General features: G+C 50.5%; 4 protein-coding genes across 4 annotated transcripts; 2 read left to right on the top strand and 2 right to left on the bottom strand.

Annotated features, from left to right (window-relative positions):
- Positions 1 to 166: 166 nt before the first annotated feature.
- Positions 167 to 1,204, top strand: N7459_009761 (SDR family NAD(P)-dependent oxidoreductase; the record flags this gene model as incomplete). Its single annotated transcript, XM_056948929.1, has 4 exons — positions 167 to 233; positions 283 to 436; positions 489 to 904; positions 966 to 1,204. The coding sequence occupies 4 exons, from the start codon at positions 167 to 169 to the stop codon at positions 1,202 to 1,204; spliced, it is 876 nt and encodes a 291-aa protein (XP_056796154.1).
- Positions 1,205 to 4,171: 2,967 nt separating this feature from the next.
- Positions 4,172 to 6,210, top strand: N7459_009760 (Zn(II)2Cys6 transcription factor; the record flags this gene model as incomplete). Its single annotated transcript, XM_056948928.1, has 4 exons — positions 4,172 to 4,329; positions 4,387 to 5,296; positions 5,350 to 5,812; positions 5,909 to 6,210. 4 exons carry the CDS (start codon positions 4,172 to 4,174, stop codon positions 6,208 to 6,210), a joined length of 1,833 nt encoding a protein of 610 aa, XP_056796153.1.
- A 2,414-nt stretch (positions 6,211 to 8,624) lies between these two features.
- mfsA (glucose-inactivated glycerol proton symporter STL1) lies at positions 8,625 to 10,253 on the bottom strand (the record flags this gene model as incomplete). The annotated part of the gene is made up of 1 exon (XM_056948927.1): positions 8,625 to 10,253. One exon carries the CDS (start codon positions 10,251 to 10,253, stop codon positions 8,625 to 8,627), a length of 1,629 nt encoding a protein of 542 aa, XP_056796152.1.
- A 3,808-nt stretch (positions 10,254 to 14,061) lies between these two features.
- On the bottom strand, positions 14,062 to 15,643 carry N7459_009758 (DXO/RAI1 family decapping nuclease; the record flags this gene model as incomplete). The annotated part of the gene is made up of 9 exons (XM_056948926.1): positions 14,062 to 14,210; positions 14,261 to 14,560; positions 14,630 to 14,800; positions 14,852 to 14,955; positions 15,012 to 15,019; positions 15,071 to 15,098; positions 15,161 to 15,192; positions 15,260 to 15,502; positions 15,569 to 15,643. The coding sequence occupies 9 exons, from the start codon at positions 15,641 to 15,643 to the stop codon at positions 14,062 to 14,064; spliced, it is 1,110 nt and encodes a 369-aa protein (XP_056796151.1).
- Between the last annotated feature and the right edge of the window lie 343 nt (positions 15,644 to 15,986).

Genomic DNA, 15,986 nt, shown 5'->3' with positions numbered 1-15,986 from the left:
GAGAGTCGTGCTAGTGGGTGAAGTCAGCAGCAAATCGGTTTCCATCATATTTGGTCTACATGAATTTTGGGTCATTCAACGGCGATACTCTCCCAAACGAGGCCCAGTCCATACACGCATCCACCAGTCATCGCAGACCTTACAGGTGCAACGTTGCAACGCCATCATGAGCACACTTCGAGCGAGCGTTCTGTATGACATTACAAATCGCTGGATTGCTATTACTGGAGCAGGTAATTGCCCAATTGATTCGGATACAGAGTATACCTAACATCAGTCTAGCAAGTGGGATTGGTCGTATGCTGGCACGAGGCTGCTCTGTCAATGGCGCCAACACCATCCTAATCGATGTCAATGAACAGGCTCTCATAGAAGCATCAACCGAGGTCAAATACTTGTCATCCTCTGCTGGTCTGGATCCAGTGGAGGTCATCACGTTGGTCAATCGATAGTCACCGTGACAGCCTTCAAAAGCTAATCATACGAAGAGTTTGCGGCGATCTCTCCACCGAGGATGGAGTAAAGTCGGCTGTCGAGAAGATCAAGTCAACGACAGACTCCCTTGACGCCTTGGTCCATTGTGCTGCCATTCGATACATGAACGGCATTGCGTATACCCCCGGTGATGGCTTGAGTAAACTCGAAGCTGCAACCTTGTCGGCGCCGTATCAAGATTGGGAGCACGTATTCCGATTGAATGTACTCGCACCCTACTTTTTGACTGCGGGCTTGATCACCCCCCTAGCAGCAGCCGCAGCAAAGGGCGAAGGAAGAGGCTGCGTGATAATGTTCAGCAGTCCGGCCAGTGTGCACAATCATCAATTCGTGCCTACTTATCAGACATCCAAGGCAGCTGTTGACCATTTGGTCAGAATCCTGGCGGCTGAGCTCGCAGATTTCTATAGTAGGATGGCGTCGACTAGGGTCTCTGTTAATTCCACGCACGAATCTAACTCACTCGATAGTTCGCGTCAATGCTATTTCACCTGGAATTGTCCCCTCTGGAATGACAACCAGCGACGCCAACTCGAATCTCCATCTCGCAGCTGAAACCCCGGCAGGACGAGCTGGTAATGAAGAGGATATGGTCGGGACTATGTTATGGTTGGTCAGTAAGGCTGGCAGTTTTATGGACGGCAAAGTTATTCGCGCCGAAGGGGGTCGGTTGCTCATTCTCAAAGGCGTCACTTCGAACTCGGATTAATTTGTATCGAGAGGTGTATACTGAGAACAGTAGAAAGACGTGTTCATTTCCAACTCTCCAGTGGCCATATCACAGAAACATAAAAATGGCCCAAAGGTTGGCGTGATGGGAAAGCTGAAATACTGGCAACATTCGGATTCAACGAAGCGGAAGTTGGCATTTAGAGCGATCCGATGCGACACGGTGGATCAAAATCTTCTGCCGGTCCATCTCGCGAGTACTCAAGTTCAGATCGTTCGACGAACTTTATCCATGTTGCATGACAACGAGGTTGTTTCATGCGTCAATCTGATGATGGGAGATCGCAGTGGACAACTTGCCCCCATCGAATGTACTCCAAACGGCCTGGCTCCAATATTTCCCCTGTGCGTAGTGCCTCCCAGCACGGTTGGCATTAAAAGAATGGAGACGTTGGAAACGGCGACATTGGATCTGTGGAGTCATAGAGCAGAGGTGTAATTCGAGCGGCCATGTCTAGAACATATCTCATAGCCAAGAGGACAGTCTTTGTAGACTCCACGGTCATATATTAAGTTTGTGAATGTTCCAATTGGGTCCTGCTGATTTGTCGGGCTATGCAGTTGATATGGAATTTGTGCCTTCTATCCTCTTGAAAAGAAAATCGGTGACGTTTCTCCAGACGTGAAGATATTGATGTCCTCCTTTCCAGTGCGGGGCGAAGAATGAAAGTATCTCAGTACATCTGATCAAATCTCTCATATGAGACTCTGGGGAGGTCCATTTCTTTGAAATGCCCGTTGCAATAGAGCAGCCTGATATGAGGGCTCTCGAGCTGGCAATCAGTGGCGGGATAAATCTACCCCTAGCTATAGCCTCTTCATATGTATGGCACATGAGTTGGGAAGCGGCGTCAATAACCTGTTGCCGCAGTGTACTCATGCCCCTACCAAGGTGATCATCGACTTCTTGGAAACAAGCCACACATGGACGGTGTTGGACACATATGGGAAGAAGTAACAGCCACATCTCATGAATGATCGGATCTGGAACTGCATGCATTTCCAGATCATTCATCAAGGAAGAGATTTCATTGACAAACGGACAGTTTTGCGATTCGTAAATCCCATTCCTGCCATAGACTGCTTGAGAAAACTTCTCGTATAAAAGAAGAATGACATCTTTGCTGTACGTTGTAGGCCATTTGGATCCGCTCAGCATTGTCGGCCGACTAAAAGTGGTTCTCAAAGACCTATAGACCGTTAGACAAAGCCGCCCATAATTGGTCCTTTCCATACCCTTCAATATCTCTCAGCACAAACATGAGACGGGCCTCTGTAGTCTCGAACGAGGCACCTGCTGTTTTAGAACTGGAGCAGGATATAGTTGAAGACACGCTTTCCAACATTTGTGTGTTTCGATACCAACCGAGCTGAAGGCAAATGCGTATAGCGAGATCAAGCAGCTCCCACACAGTACCTCGGCTTGGGTCTGCGAGCTCGTAAATCAACATTAGTAGAACAGCCGCCAGGGAATCGCCATCTGCTGACAGGATTATGGGTGTGAGAAACTCATTGGCCCAATCGCGGCAAACTTGTGCGCATGTTTTCCAATTAGGAACTCTGTAGGTTTCGTGGGCAGCGGCGATGGCACACGCTATAAGAACATAGAACTGTTGCAAATCGGGCAGTTTTTTCAGATTGATGCCATCATGCTGCGAGATGTCGGCAGTTACCACATCATACTGAGGCCGAATACATTGGTCATAACGGCCTAGCAGAAAGCGCACCGCACTCGGGGTCAAGATTGATCGATCAGCCGAGGAAGGCATTAGCAAGGAATCATTTCTATATTGAAATGCATGCGTAATCTCCATCGCGTCCGGCTGCGACAGCTGGAGGACTTCGAATGTGACTTTGGTTATGCGTGTGGGGAGGGACAAATCCGAGTAAACGTCTTTCTCGGGTCCAGGCATCAGCACATGAAAAGACGGAGATCTCACAGCCGGCAAGAAGCTTGCAGAATCGTTGTTTAAGCATAATCTTTGCCTGATCAAGGTCAGTCCAGCAAGCGGGAAGGCCTACGGGTCTTTGACTGACTCTGGAGGGCGGTGCGGGTGTAATGCCAGCTGAGAATTTAAATCTTGAAGACGATCCTTGAGTGATTTAATATAGCTATTTTACTGTAAGCTGTTGTACATGATTGTTATTCATCCATGGATGCATGATAAGGCTAACCTTCTGGGGATATCCGCCCCAAGAGCACCATCCCGGAAGGTGCATTCCAAGTCACTTCGGGCACAATTTGCGCATGCTGGTAGTGAAGTGTCACACTGGGGTGGTCAGCATTCAGCAGTGTCCTTTTTTATAGGTTCCTTGTTGTCGAGAACCTTTATTCTTCGATTCCGACACCGAGTGCAGGTTGGCAGCATCTGGGCGGAGTGAGACGAGTCGTGGAGCGGTATGAACGCCACAAACCGCTTAAATACAACAGAGGACGGATCCAAGTCCTGATGGTGGCGCCGAGACACGTTCGTCGACGCAACAAGGGAAGAACAACACCAGGCCCGATCGGAAGGGAACAGATGGAGGGAGCAGGGATGAAGAAAAGCGAGGCTATTTGACCCGGAGTGCTGGCCTGAGGCACTAAATCAGGCAGACACCGACACCTCAGGTGTCACACAATCAGGTCGGATACAGTGAGGGCTTGACCAATTGGAAGCAAGAAAAGAGTGGTCTCCCTTGTGCGATTTAAGGACCGTCCGCAACAGTCTCTGATATTCGCAGGAGCATGTAATTTGACGGTCTGTTGCACCATGAATGGGCGGCCAACGACTTATCAGCGAGGCGAGGCCAATCAAGATACGAGATCTCTGCGGGGTCTGGCGCATTTGACTTGGTTATCTTGGTTATCGCCCTTATCATCCAATTGACTGTCGCTTTGGAGTTATAAGTAGCAAAGAATTGGAAGAAGTTGGCGACGTCTCTTCGGTTGTGGATCGTGTCCACGATGCAACGATCACAGCGACGCTCGACCAAGGTGTGCAACCGTTGCAGGAAACGCAAGACCAAATGCGACTTCAAGTTTCCTGCCTGCACCCCCTGTAAAGTGGCTGGCGCGGCGTGCTTGGGATTTGACCCTGCAACCAGGCAGCCTGTCCCGAGAAGGTCAGTTCGTCGTCTCAATGTGAATATTCCACCGATCGGTTGTCTGACGAATAATAGCTTGGTCAAGTCTCTCGAGGCCCAGGTAGCAGAGTTGGAAGCCCAAATGCGCGCATACCAAGCAGCTCCCTCGAACGTGCCTTACTTGATGGCGTCGGAAGTGGCCCAGGCTACAATCTCAGTTGGAATCCCCTCTCGCCGTTCATATCTTCACTCCAAGATTTCACCGGCACTGTTTTTTCGTCCTTCCTGTCCGCCACTTACGGTTTCTCGAGACCGACAGCAGGGTTCTTCCGACAGGCAGACCGTGCCTTCTATCCATAGACCTCAGACCATGAATCAGCACGGTCGATACACGACGGGCACGCTAATAAATCTCAGCAGCGTGCCAATTACAGTGATTACGCGCATGGTACAAAACTATATCGACACTCATCTACCTCAATATCCCTTCATTTCGCAATCGATGCTTGAAACGATCGTCCAATGTGTTTGCCATGAGGAGCTGCGGGATAGCAGTTCGCTTCGAGCGTACGGTATCCCCGATGTGATCAGTCTAGGGCATTTTGAATACTTCGTTCTTCATATGATTTTGGCTCTGTCGGCCATGACCCTTACTTGGAAAGACGACGATCAAGCGCGAGCAGCATCTGAATCGTTCTACAATTCTGCCATGAAGCATCTGCAGGCCTTGGATGACAACAGCGAGATTCAAGCCCTTCAAATATCATTACTCCTGGCTCACTACGCCCATATGTGTCCCGAAAGAGTGGACAATTGGACTTGCATAGCCAACGCTATCAGACTCGTCTTGGGCTTGGGATTGCACCAAGAGTCCCCAACAGGACTCGATTGCGCTCAAGTATCTGAACGCTCCAGACTATTCTGGGTAGCGTACGGCATGGAGCGATCTTTATGCACAAATCTACGACTTCCATTGTCATTTCCCGAGGAAGCGATTGCGGTGAAGGTAAAGGAATCCCCCCCCTCTTCTTCAATTTTTCTTATTGCTCATTCCAGTAGCTTGGTATTGACACAGATGACACGCTCAACTTTTCTCCTGGCTCGACCGAAGTAAATCGAGAATCGGCTGTCAGTCATATATGTCGGTATCGGTCTCTTGAAACCGAGGTTCATAGAGTCCTTCATTTGGAGGAGGACCTGCACAAAGTTGGCAGCACTAGCATCCAGCATTGGATTGAGGATATTACTGGGCGATTGGATGCCTGGTATCAAAGGGCTCAGGGTTATACCAAACACAACATGCTGGAGTTCAAGCATGTCCAATTCCACCACCTTATCGCACGAATTCACCGACCTACGCCTCGCTTAAGGACGAGGACCCCGGAAGATCGGCGAATTGTTTTGAATTCGGCACTTGTACTCATTGAAGATTACCGCGGCCAGGAGCAACGCCGACGACTGTTCTATCCATGGCACGGAGTTCATATCTTGTTCGAGACGGCCGTCATAGTTCTAGATGCGTGTTGGTGTTCTCGAGCGTGGCAACCCTTAAGGGACCAAGCCACGAGAATGCTACGGATATTCGTCCCACAGTGCATACAGCTTCTGAGAAATATAGGGCGACAGTGGAATGAAGCCTCCATTTGTGCAGATCGACTGAGCCCTTTAATTGAGAAGATTACCGCGGCATTTTTGAATAGAGATGATGCGATGTTGAGTCTCTTGAATAATGAATCCATTGCAGCCGAAATTGACGACCTTCTCTTCTCAGATGGGCCTTTGACGTGGAACCGGGGGCCTTTCGGTGGTGAAACTGGACTTGGCTTTGAGGGTGACAGCGACTTCTTCAACAGCATTATGGGCGAGGGGTTTGAATTGTTCCAATGGGACCCGGAGTGGCATATTATGGAACTGATGTAGGGCTCGGATACTCGGGTATTCGACCAAGCTTCCATCCATGGATGTTTCAATTCGGGAGATGACAAAAAAAAGGCAATCACATCCAAAGTACCTGGAACCTGTAGTTCATGCAGGTGTTCTTTCGATTCATATGAATCAAGTGATCATTGTTATGGGGATACCGATGCACTAGAGCGAATTTTTACAGGCATATCTGGTAAACATGAAAGCTTAGGATGGGCAATCCTCTTTTAAATATTCCTATGTATGACATCTACGTGGAATTAATAACCTGTTTAGTTGTGTTATTCTGATCCCAGGTTTGCTTTTGTGTGCTTATTATCTATGACGAGAGCAGTGCGATTCAGTCCACTGACAGGATACATATATTTTGGACGGTCGGTCCGCGCAATGCAGAGCAACCAAACCGAGAAACACCACATATCTCAGTTACGCCAAAAGAAACCCAATATACGAGCTAAGTTTAGACACTAGGCACTATAACGAGCCAATGGACACCAGACAATATCCATAGAAGCAGCGACGTTACCAGCTCGGACCAGGGCTTGTTTCCAAGGTCTATACAGTCCGCTAGCCTAGCAACGTTGGAAATTACATTCGGTCGGTCAGGAATAAAACCAAATTTGCTGTGGGGATTTCACCGCCTTCAGGGAGGTTTTAGTTATTTTACCAGGACCGGTGTTAAGATATGATTGTAGTGGCCTCTCAAATCCTGACATTTATGGTATGAATGAGGCTGGGCTGCAGAGTCCTGATCTAGAGCAGTCTTCTTGACTAATTATCATCCAATGGGGTGATAACTCAGTTGGGAGAGTGTACGACTGAAGTGAACTCCAGTCGGACCAAATGGTCTATCGTAAAGTCGCCGGTTCAATCCCGGCTCACCCCATTTCTTTTTTCTTTTTGCTCAAACCTAACTAACTAACCTACCTTGGCTGGATTGCAAATATTATTTATGACATATTTTTGCTACTACCTCTACTAGTTAACTACTTAATACAACAAAAAGGGCTATTATTTTACTATTGCCTTGCCTGAATTCGGCTTAGCGGAGTATTGAAGCCAGTATAAATGGAGGGAAATAAATGGTCTTTGACAGCCATTTTTTGACAAATGCAGTGTTTACTCATAGATATTGTTAGGATTCAGTGTGCAGAGCTAAGCAGCCCTATGGTGAAACCAAAATTGTCAAATTGTCATAAGAAATGGCTGGGTGGTGTAGTTGGTCATCACGTATCGCTCACACCGATAAGGTCCCCGGTTCGAGCCCGGGCTTAGTCATTTTTTGTGCATACCGCACAAAAACCTGGTATATCAACTTAATTGATCAAACATTGCTAAATGTAACCTCTCCAGGAGGCGTAGTGTAGTGGTTTATCCTCCATATATGAATGGGTGTTATGTGAGTTTGCTAAAATTAAGGCCTTCCGACCCCCTTTAGGCAGGTTGGGTTCATGATTGGCTAAACGGATAGCCCCACTGCAGGTAGATTCTGCCGGTTTACCCCATCAAAAATTTGGACTGTATGTAGACCGCCTATGGCGGATTATGGTGGCCTGGATCAGTTACGTAGGTGCTCCGGTGCTAGCCCTCGATGCTGGCTATAGCTTATCGAGGTGTTTATGACTATGCTAGCTATGGATATTCTTATATCCTTTCTTTATATTGTAGTAGTCCTAGCGGAGCTCTCTGCTCTATAGCAGCGCCCTTGAACGCATAGTGCTTTTTTTTTTTTTTTTTTTTTTTTATGAAGTATTAGATAGTTAACTGGGGTATTTTTTTTCTAACTGAAGAGAAGTCGAAATGCAACATGAACAATATAGAAGGAGCTCATGCGACAATCACATGCTGAAAAGAAGATTGAAAATGATAATAGACTGAAGGTAGGCCGTTGAAGTGTCACTTGATCGATAGTGAGTGTATGGACAAGAGCAGTAGTGTTCATATTATCTAGAAAGACCAAAATATACTAGAGCTGGACCTTCCGGCGAGCCTGGGAGGGGGCTGTAATTGCTGTCGGCTCCCGAGCAATTACAGGGCCGACTCTGGACGTTATCACCACTCCTAGGATGCGGTGGTTAATACGGTAGCACTCGACAAAGGCGAACTTAGTGAGGAACACTACGCGTACAAAGCTCAATTTCAAGGTTATGAAATGGCAGCGAGGCCCTTTCAATTTGCTTCTAGCTGGTATAAAAGAATAGTCATCAGACAGAAAGAGAAGTGGCGATTAACCACCATCACACGTCGATATCATAATTCAGATGAAGGGAACAGAAAAGGAAATGGGAATAATGCGAGATCAAGACACTCTATGATCTATCAGAGTGATGCCGACCTCTTGCTTTCCGTCTCCAGGATGGAAATGCAAAGCAAATGGCCTCAATATACAGGGCTCTTCGTGATTCGAACATTTATTCAGAGACGTTCTTTTCTTCACTCTCGCCACTGCTCATGGCCATCTCCACCTTCTCAGACTCAGCGGCGACATGGTGATCCCCCAAATCGAGACCCAGCTCGCGCTGCATCTCACCAATCTGCTCGACAGTGAGCTTGGGCATCGAGTTGGCGACCTGGTAGGCCCATTTGCCCTCGACGTGGGCCTTGGCGAAGATGATGTCAACCTCCTCCAAATCACGACCAGCAGTCTCAGCGTAGTAGAACCAGGCGAAAGGAAGAGCGATGAAGTTAACCAGGGCGAAGAAGAGGTAGAGACCCCAGCCGGTCGCATCGGAGAACACCGGCGTGAACATGACCACAGCGAAGTTGCAAATCCAGTTGATACAGGTCGAGGCGGAGGCGGCCATGGTACGGGTACGGAGAGGGTTGATCTCCGGCGGGTAGATCCAGGGCAGGGGTAGAGTTGTGAAGGCGAAGAAGACGATGAACAAGAAAATACCGACGACGGCACCCTTGGCGTTCTGCTGGGTGTCATCGATCAGGCAGCCCATGGTGATGATGAAACTGAGACCCTGACCAAGGAAACCAATCAGGAACAGGTTGCGACGGCCAACCTTCTCAATCATGAAGAAGGAGGGGATGGTGGCCAGAGCGTAGACGGTGGAGAAAACACCACCCAGAACCAAAGAGAGGCGAGTGGACATTCCCAGGTTCTGCTCAAACAGCAGAGTGGAGTAGTAGATGGCGGCGTTGCAACCAGTGAACTGCTGGAAGAACTGACCGGAGCAACCGATCATCATGCGCTGGAATTCCTGGGTCTTGCCGAAGGTGAACAGCGTCCGCCAGTTGGCCTTGACACCTCGCGAGGCCCTGAGATCGGCCTTCATGAGGTTGAAATCGGTGAGGACATCCTCGGCATCGGGGGCGCTGTCATTGAGCTGGGCCAGAATCTCGCAGGCCTCCTTGTCATAGCCCCGCATGACAAACCAACGGGGGGACTCGGGCAGCATGAGAGCACCACCAGTCACCATGATGGCGAAGAGGATCTGGAAGGCGACGGGGAAACGCCATTGGGCGGAGCTCTCGACGTAGGAGAGACCGAAATCGATCCAGTAGGCGATGAAAGTACCGACGGCAATGATGGCACCCTCGAAGCAGACGAGGAAACCACGGTTATGGGCGCGAGAGCACTCGGACTGCCAGACGGGGATGGTGGCCGTGTCCATGCCGTTTCCAAGACCGGAAATCACACGGCCGATCACGAACTGTCCCAGACCCCAGTGAGGGCCGTAAGCAACAGTCGAGATCAAAGTACCAAGAACCATCAGGATACCACCGGCGACTAGTATGGGCGTGCGACCAATGCGCTCACCGAATATGAGAGTGAAGATGGCACCGAAAAAACAGCCTAATTCGTAAGAGGAGGTCACGCCACCGCGGAGGACGTTGACATGCTGAGAGTAAGAGCTCGACGAGCCATCAGGAATGGCGAGCGGGGGGAACTCCTTGACGAACTGATCACCGGAGATGATACCGGACATCAGACCCTGATCGTAACCGAACAGCGAGAAGCCGACCACGGATGTGAAGGTGATGGCGAGATGGAGGCGCTTGCCCCGCAAGCCGGATGTTGTTGTCCACATCTTGGGAGTGTTGACCTTGGGCGGTGCCTACCGAGTATGGGGATACTGGTAAGGAGAAGGAGGACCAGGACAAGACAAAGAAGAAAAGACACGGGATCTGGGGGACGTTGGGAGCGGCATCTTTATGTATATGGTCGATTTTTCACGAATTAGGGCTGGGGGCGTGGAATTGGTTAGCGCCAAGAGGGAGAAGTCTGGACATGACGTCGGCGCAGCAGCGTTATAGGCAGGTTGGGCGAGCTGCGGAGGGGGCCAAGAGCCCCGAGTGGCTCCTCATTTCTTCTTTTGTTTCATATGGCAAATCGATTTGGAGATTGCTTTCGGGGGGTTGCCATGTGCAAATGGTGCGAGTCGCCAACGCCAAGACCTTTCCAAGAGACCTAAGAGGGCCAAGCGCCTCGGCGGCAGAGTTTTCGGGTGCGGCCGCCACCAACGTGAGTGGCTGCGGGAACCCGAGCGTGGGCCAGGGCTGGTCCACGCAATGTCAGCCAGCGCGGTGCCATGAGCCATTGCGGGCACACCTGGGGTTCAGTAGGGACAAGTCGTCTACTGCCAAAGGGGGGCACCTATGCCGGAATAGGAAGGGGCGCGCTCCGATCCACGGTGCGGCCGGACGACCTGCCGGATGCGGCGACAGAGTAGGAGTCCGATCGCAAACAGAATCCGTTCAGATTGCCTCTCCTCCAATCATAAAGGAAGAGAAAACGCGCGAGATTTGACCGCGTGGGGGTGGAGAGTTCCAGGAGCGGAGGATCGCCCCTCGCGCCTGCCGCATCTGGAGTGTGCACCGACCCCGTCTTCCTCCACAGGGGAATTCCGGGGAGAATCACGGTGGGGGCCTAACTTTTTTTCTTCTTCGCTCTTCTCCAGTCACAATCTCTCTTCCTTTCTTCCCTCCCGAAGCGAAAGGGGCCGGGGCCGAGTCCGGACAACCCCAGCCCGAATACTACATACTCGTTCACCACTCGTTCGAGTTGCCTTTTTCCCTCATTCTTGGCCCCCGAACTCCTCCGCTTCCGTCGTGTGCCCCGATGCCGACGGCCGGAATCTTACGGTTTGCAGAGACCCGGAATCCACTAGACGGCCTCCGAGAGCCAATCAAGCCCCTTTCTCGGTCCGAGTCAGCACCCCGCGGGGACACTACGAGAGCGTCCCCCCGGGGGGAAGTTCGCAGCCTGGATCGCCATCTGGCACAACCTGGCACAAACCTCGTCATTGATCGTTGGGGGCGTTAAAGCCTGAGGTCATGGTCCAGAATCCCCGAATCTCATGCAGATGACTGATGAGTCGACAGTAAGTATAGGGGTCTATGGATGCATGGTAGTATGCATGGCGATGACTTCTCCACCACTCACAGTGACTGCTAGCGTGGCGTTGGCCATCCTCCCTAGGCCGCATAGATGATTCCCTATCATCCACGTCCGTCCCTGTACTGACGGCGCTGCGTCCTCCACGCTATTTTATCCGCCCTGACGCATCCCAGTATCCCCACTCCCTCGCTTCTGTGGCATTTACGAGATGTTAACTGGTTGTGGCGAGTGGGGTGCCATCATTCCGTAATTTCCCACCCCCGAGTCTCGGCACTGATTTGTTCACCCACCGGCCGTGCTGCGTACTCCGCTCTGCGTATACGGTTGCCTCCTTCGTCCGTTCGGCTTTCCTCCGTACATCGGCTGCGGTCTTGGATGGGAGGTTTATCGAGGATCGAGTCACGGTCCCCGTTCGGAATGCCACGATGACAGCACTCCACCACGTGGTTGATCCCGATTCAAAGACAACGGGAGCAGTGCACTCGGGACAATCAGATGTCCCATGTCGGGACTCAACAGTCTCGCTTGAATTGATCTGCCTTCTACATTCCATCTTGAGCGATTTCAAAAGAGCCTCGCGTGACAGGAATTACATACCTCGTTTCTCAATCAGCAATTCGCTTAACAGTCCGACTGCTACATAGATCTAGTTCTCAAAAGGGCAAGAGAGCCCTGGACTAATCACACATTCACCCAAGGAGCGCTAAGCTGATGGCTGGTCCATACGTTGAAAAGGTCCGAGGATTGAGAATATCTGGGCACTCGATTCTTCGCTCTTATCCTCGGTCGAAACCTCTTGTCCACCTTCAGCACCCCAGGGAGGTCCCTTTGCTGTCCACGGGTGCAGTTTTGACAGTTTAGACAGCGGGGTATAGCTTGGTTCTGTGATTATGATTGAAATCCATGCACAGATACCCGCGTAAAGTACATTAGGCACAGACCGCGGCCGTGATCAAGGCGTGTCTCCATTCCAGACAAATGGCATGAATCTCGTGATTGCGAGCCTTGCCCTGTCTATGTCAGTTATTCCCTCATACCAGTATTCGATCGACATGTCAACAGCGCCCCGTTGATCCCCCCGGAAGTATAACACGCAAGCCACTTCCCCAGATCCAAGATCTGGGCTCCCGAAGCTGCGCTGCCCAGCCCTTGGCGGACGCCATACGGAGTCAAGCTGGGGAAGCGACTTTGCGGCCAAACTGACTCAACCTGGCTGGGTCCACTATGGCTGTCTGATGACCTATACAGCCGGTTCACATCTTGGATCTGGGCTGAGTTTCCAGGGGTCTCCATATGCCCACCACCGCGTTGAGAGCCGGGGTTCTAAGAAGTTTCTCTCTGTTCCGCATTTCCGCGATTGTTCCACTGGCATCCGCCCTGCCCACCATTTGCCTTTCATGCCAATCCAACACCCCGTCGCTACTCCTTCCATCATGAGTGTGATCCAAGCGCCGGTGTACTTAACAGGAGGTGTTATCGAGCCCCACCGCCGCGGCATTGACGGCATTGACGGCAAGCGTCAGTCGTGTCCTAAATGCTTCTACCACTTGTTTTCTCGTTCTCTCTTAACTCGGTGAAACGACAGCACACTACACTCGATGACCAAAGTGTATCCGATAGTGGCAAAGGAGTTCGTCTCATGTCCACCCAAAGGATAGTAGAGATACTCATGTGCTGTAAAACTCGATGCCGCACAGGGGTCATATTTTACAAGTAGACGAGCCTTGCATCGTAGGTAGGAATAGTATCTTGAGTTTCTCATTCGCGATAAGTGCACTCTCCAACACTCAGGCTCCCGAACGTTATGTTCAGCATGAGTCTGGACTTGAGTCAGACTAACCGCGACTTTCTTGCATTTGCTAGACTGGCACAATAGATTACCAACGGTGTGCAGACCGGCCAGTGATACTCGATAGTCTAGATCCGAGGTTGGTGTCTTTTCCAACGACACTACCATCCTGCAACGGAGAATTTCAGCAACACTGAGCTGGTTTTGACCCCACACATCAGGATCATCCCCAATCATATCGGACGCGGCTTAACTTCCCCAGTGGAAATGGCTCTTTTGCCCGGAACAGCAGATACACGCGGCGGCCCCTTTTTCCGCCGCCAATCATGTAGGTGCAGGTGATGTTCCTCGTCATAGGAGCAGTTTTCTGGAAGCTTTGCCTTGGGCTAGGAAAAAGGTTGGAGAGTACAGGGGTCCAAACGCCAAGTACTGCTAGTTTAGGTCATTCGCACAAGAGGATCAGTGGGCACCGGGGCGAATCCTACGCTCCTTTGAGCCGCAGCATTTGAGCGATTTTAGATGAGAGCCATAACCTCATCCGCTAGAGGTGTCTGCCCGATGTTCTTACTAAATCCCTCGAGCCTCGAGGCAGTAATAGCCGCGAGACAGGCAAATGCGTTCAGGCCCAAGGACATGAATCCTGGTAGTATCCGAGGGATGATCACGGTCGTCTAATTTCCTGGTATGTGGCTATTTCAAAAAAAAAGACTCATGCAGTTGGTGACCGCCAAGCTGTAAACGAAGATGACAGTATATCGCCGTGCCCCGTCTCTTCGACCTTGTACACTTCAATGACTGCAGATTTCTCTTGCTTCCGTATGCGCCATGTGCCATCCCCTTGGATCGTCCGCTTCAGCCCTGTGAATATTGTTAGCCATGGACTACTGAATGGGAAGCGGCACTCTCACAGTCCAGGAATTCTGCAGCAAAGTTGATGCAGATGTTGCCATCCCAAGACCCCCTTCCCACCTTCTTGACCTTTCCGGGGATGCTGGCCGTGTCGAGCTCCTCTAAGCGATGAACTATTCCCTGCTGATCCCGAAAGCCGACGATGATTTTAGGCACACCAAGTAAGAAAGACTGTGCCCAGAATTTCAGCAGCTTCCTTTCATACTTGAACATGTCACGGTCGTTGCGAATTTCAGCGGAAGTCTTCAGTTCGATCCAGTGAATGGGATCCTCTTTTCGTTCCGGTTTGCAGTCCCACACTAGGAGGATGGAATCAGAATCAGAAAACCTCCCGCCGAAAGCGATGTCCAGCTACGCAGCGAACCTACCAGCATCCACCTCCCCACCGAGCACCATGCGTGTATTTCCGATCCCAGTCTTGACAACGGAGCAATATTGGGCGCTGTTATCGACGATTTCGTTTTGCCGATTTTCGATCTCCTCCCGAGTTGTCGAGTCCCAGGGCTGCCGTAAAACAGACAAGAACTCGAATTTATAACCTGATTTGCTTAGCTACCATTCATTGAAGACAATCGAAGACTTGGACGCACCCCAATACATCATTAATTCCTGTGATGCCATGCCTGGCGGCATCCTCTGGTTCCGTTGGATTTCTTTTTGCTCATTTTTGTAAACATTGTTCTCCTCGATAAATCTGTATTCTTGTAAGTTGACTGGCCGCGATGACTGCATTGGCATGGAGACACCAACATTGTGCCCTGCAAATGAGTTAATCGAGTATCCTTGGAGCTCATGATGCGGTATCTTACCTGATAACACGTCGCGTTCATCTCAAAACTGGCAGGAGAACCATAGAAGTCAGACAAGACCCACGCTTGGTATTGGCTAGAAACACACACCCATTCATCATATCATAAGGAGCAGTCAATATCTAGACATACTGATCAGTGCCAAGAAAAGAGGGTCTCACGTGTTTGTGGCAGAGTGTTGCCACTCACCTTGGTCATCATTCCTCGCCAAGTGATGATATCAGCCTCACATTTCCTTTCTGTGTCCTTTTCTAGAGCAATGATGGTATCCAGCAATGCGTCTAGATGCTCATCAGCAGTATCGTTGAGCTTTCGGAAGGTATCAAAGCCGATATTTAGATCGGCTGGCAGACTTGGTGGATAATAGTATTGAAGAGATGATTCACCCAGATGATAGCGACGGTCATGATCGTAGGAAAAGCAAGCGATCTCCTGGTGTATATTAGCCATGTTACTATGTGCCGCCACGATCCTTGGCAAGCATCGCGACATACGCACCTTCGGGCGCCGTATCGTCGTATTTGAACCGCCAAAGCGGTTCACGGGCTGGATCTCAAAGCTCGCACGGCTCATGATTTAGACAAATCCTAAGGTCTTTCGTCCACTTCGGCTCTAGACGGTAGCTGAGCGCAGAGCGCAGAGCGCAATTGATAGCCCTGGATCCAGGGAGTCGAGCAATTGCTAAAACTGGTCGCGACAGCTAGCGCTAATGAGAAGAGGCCACTTGGAAGATTCGGCACGGTCGCGCGTCCCAGCTAGAAACGAAGAGAACAATGTGAGGCGTAGATCCAAGCAAGCGCAGGAAGACTGGATTGAGAAGCTATGAGCTGCGATGGGGAGAAAATGCAAGAACGGCCAATGGCTGTGCCGCCGCCGCGTCCCCACTAACTTTCCATCACTCCCCGCGACCAACTAA

This window comes from Penicillium hispanicum (genome assembly GCF_028827665.1).
Source record: "Penicillium hispanicum strain IBT 35686 chromosome Unknown utg000008l_segment0_segment0, whole genome shotgun sequence".
Lineage (NCBI taxonomy): Eukaryota > Fungi > Ascomycota > Eurotiomycetes > Eurotiales > Aspergillaceae > Penicillium > Penicillium hispanicum.
This window is presented reverse-complemented; position numbering and strand designations above follow the sequence as displayed.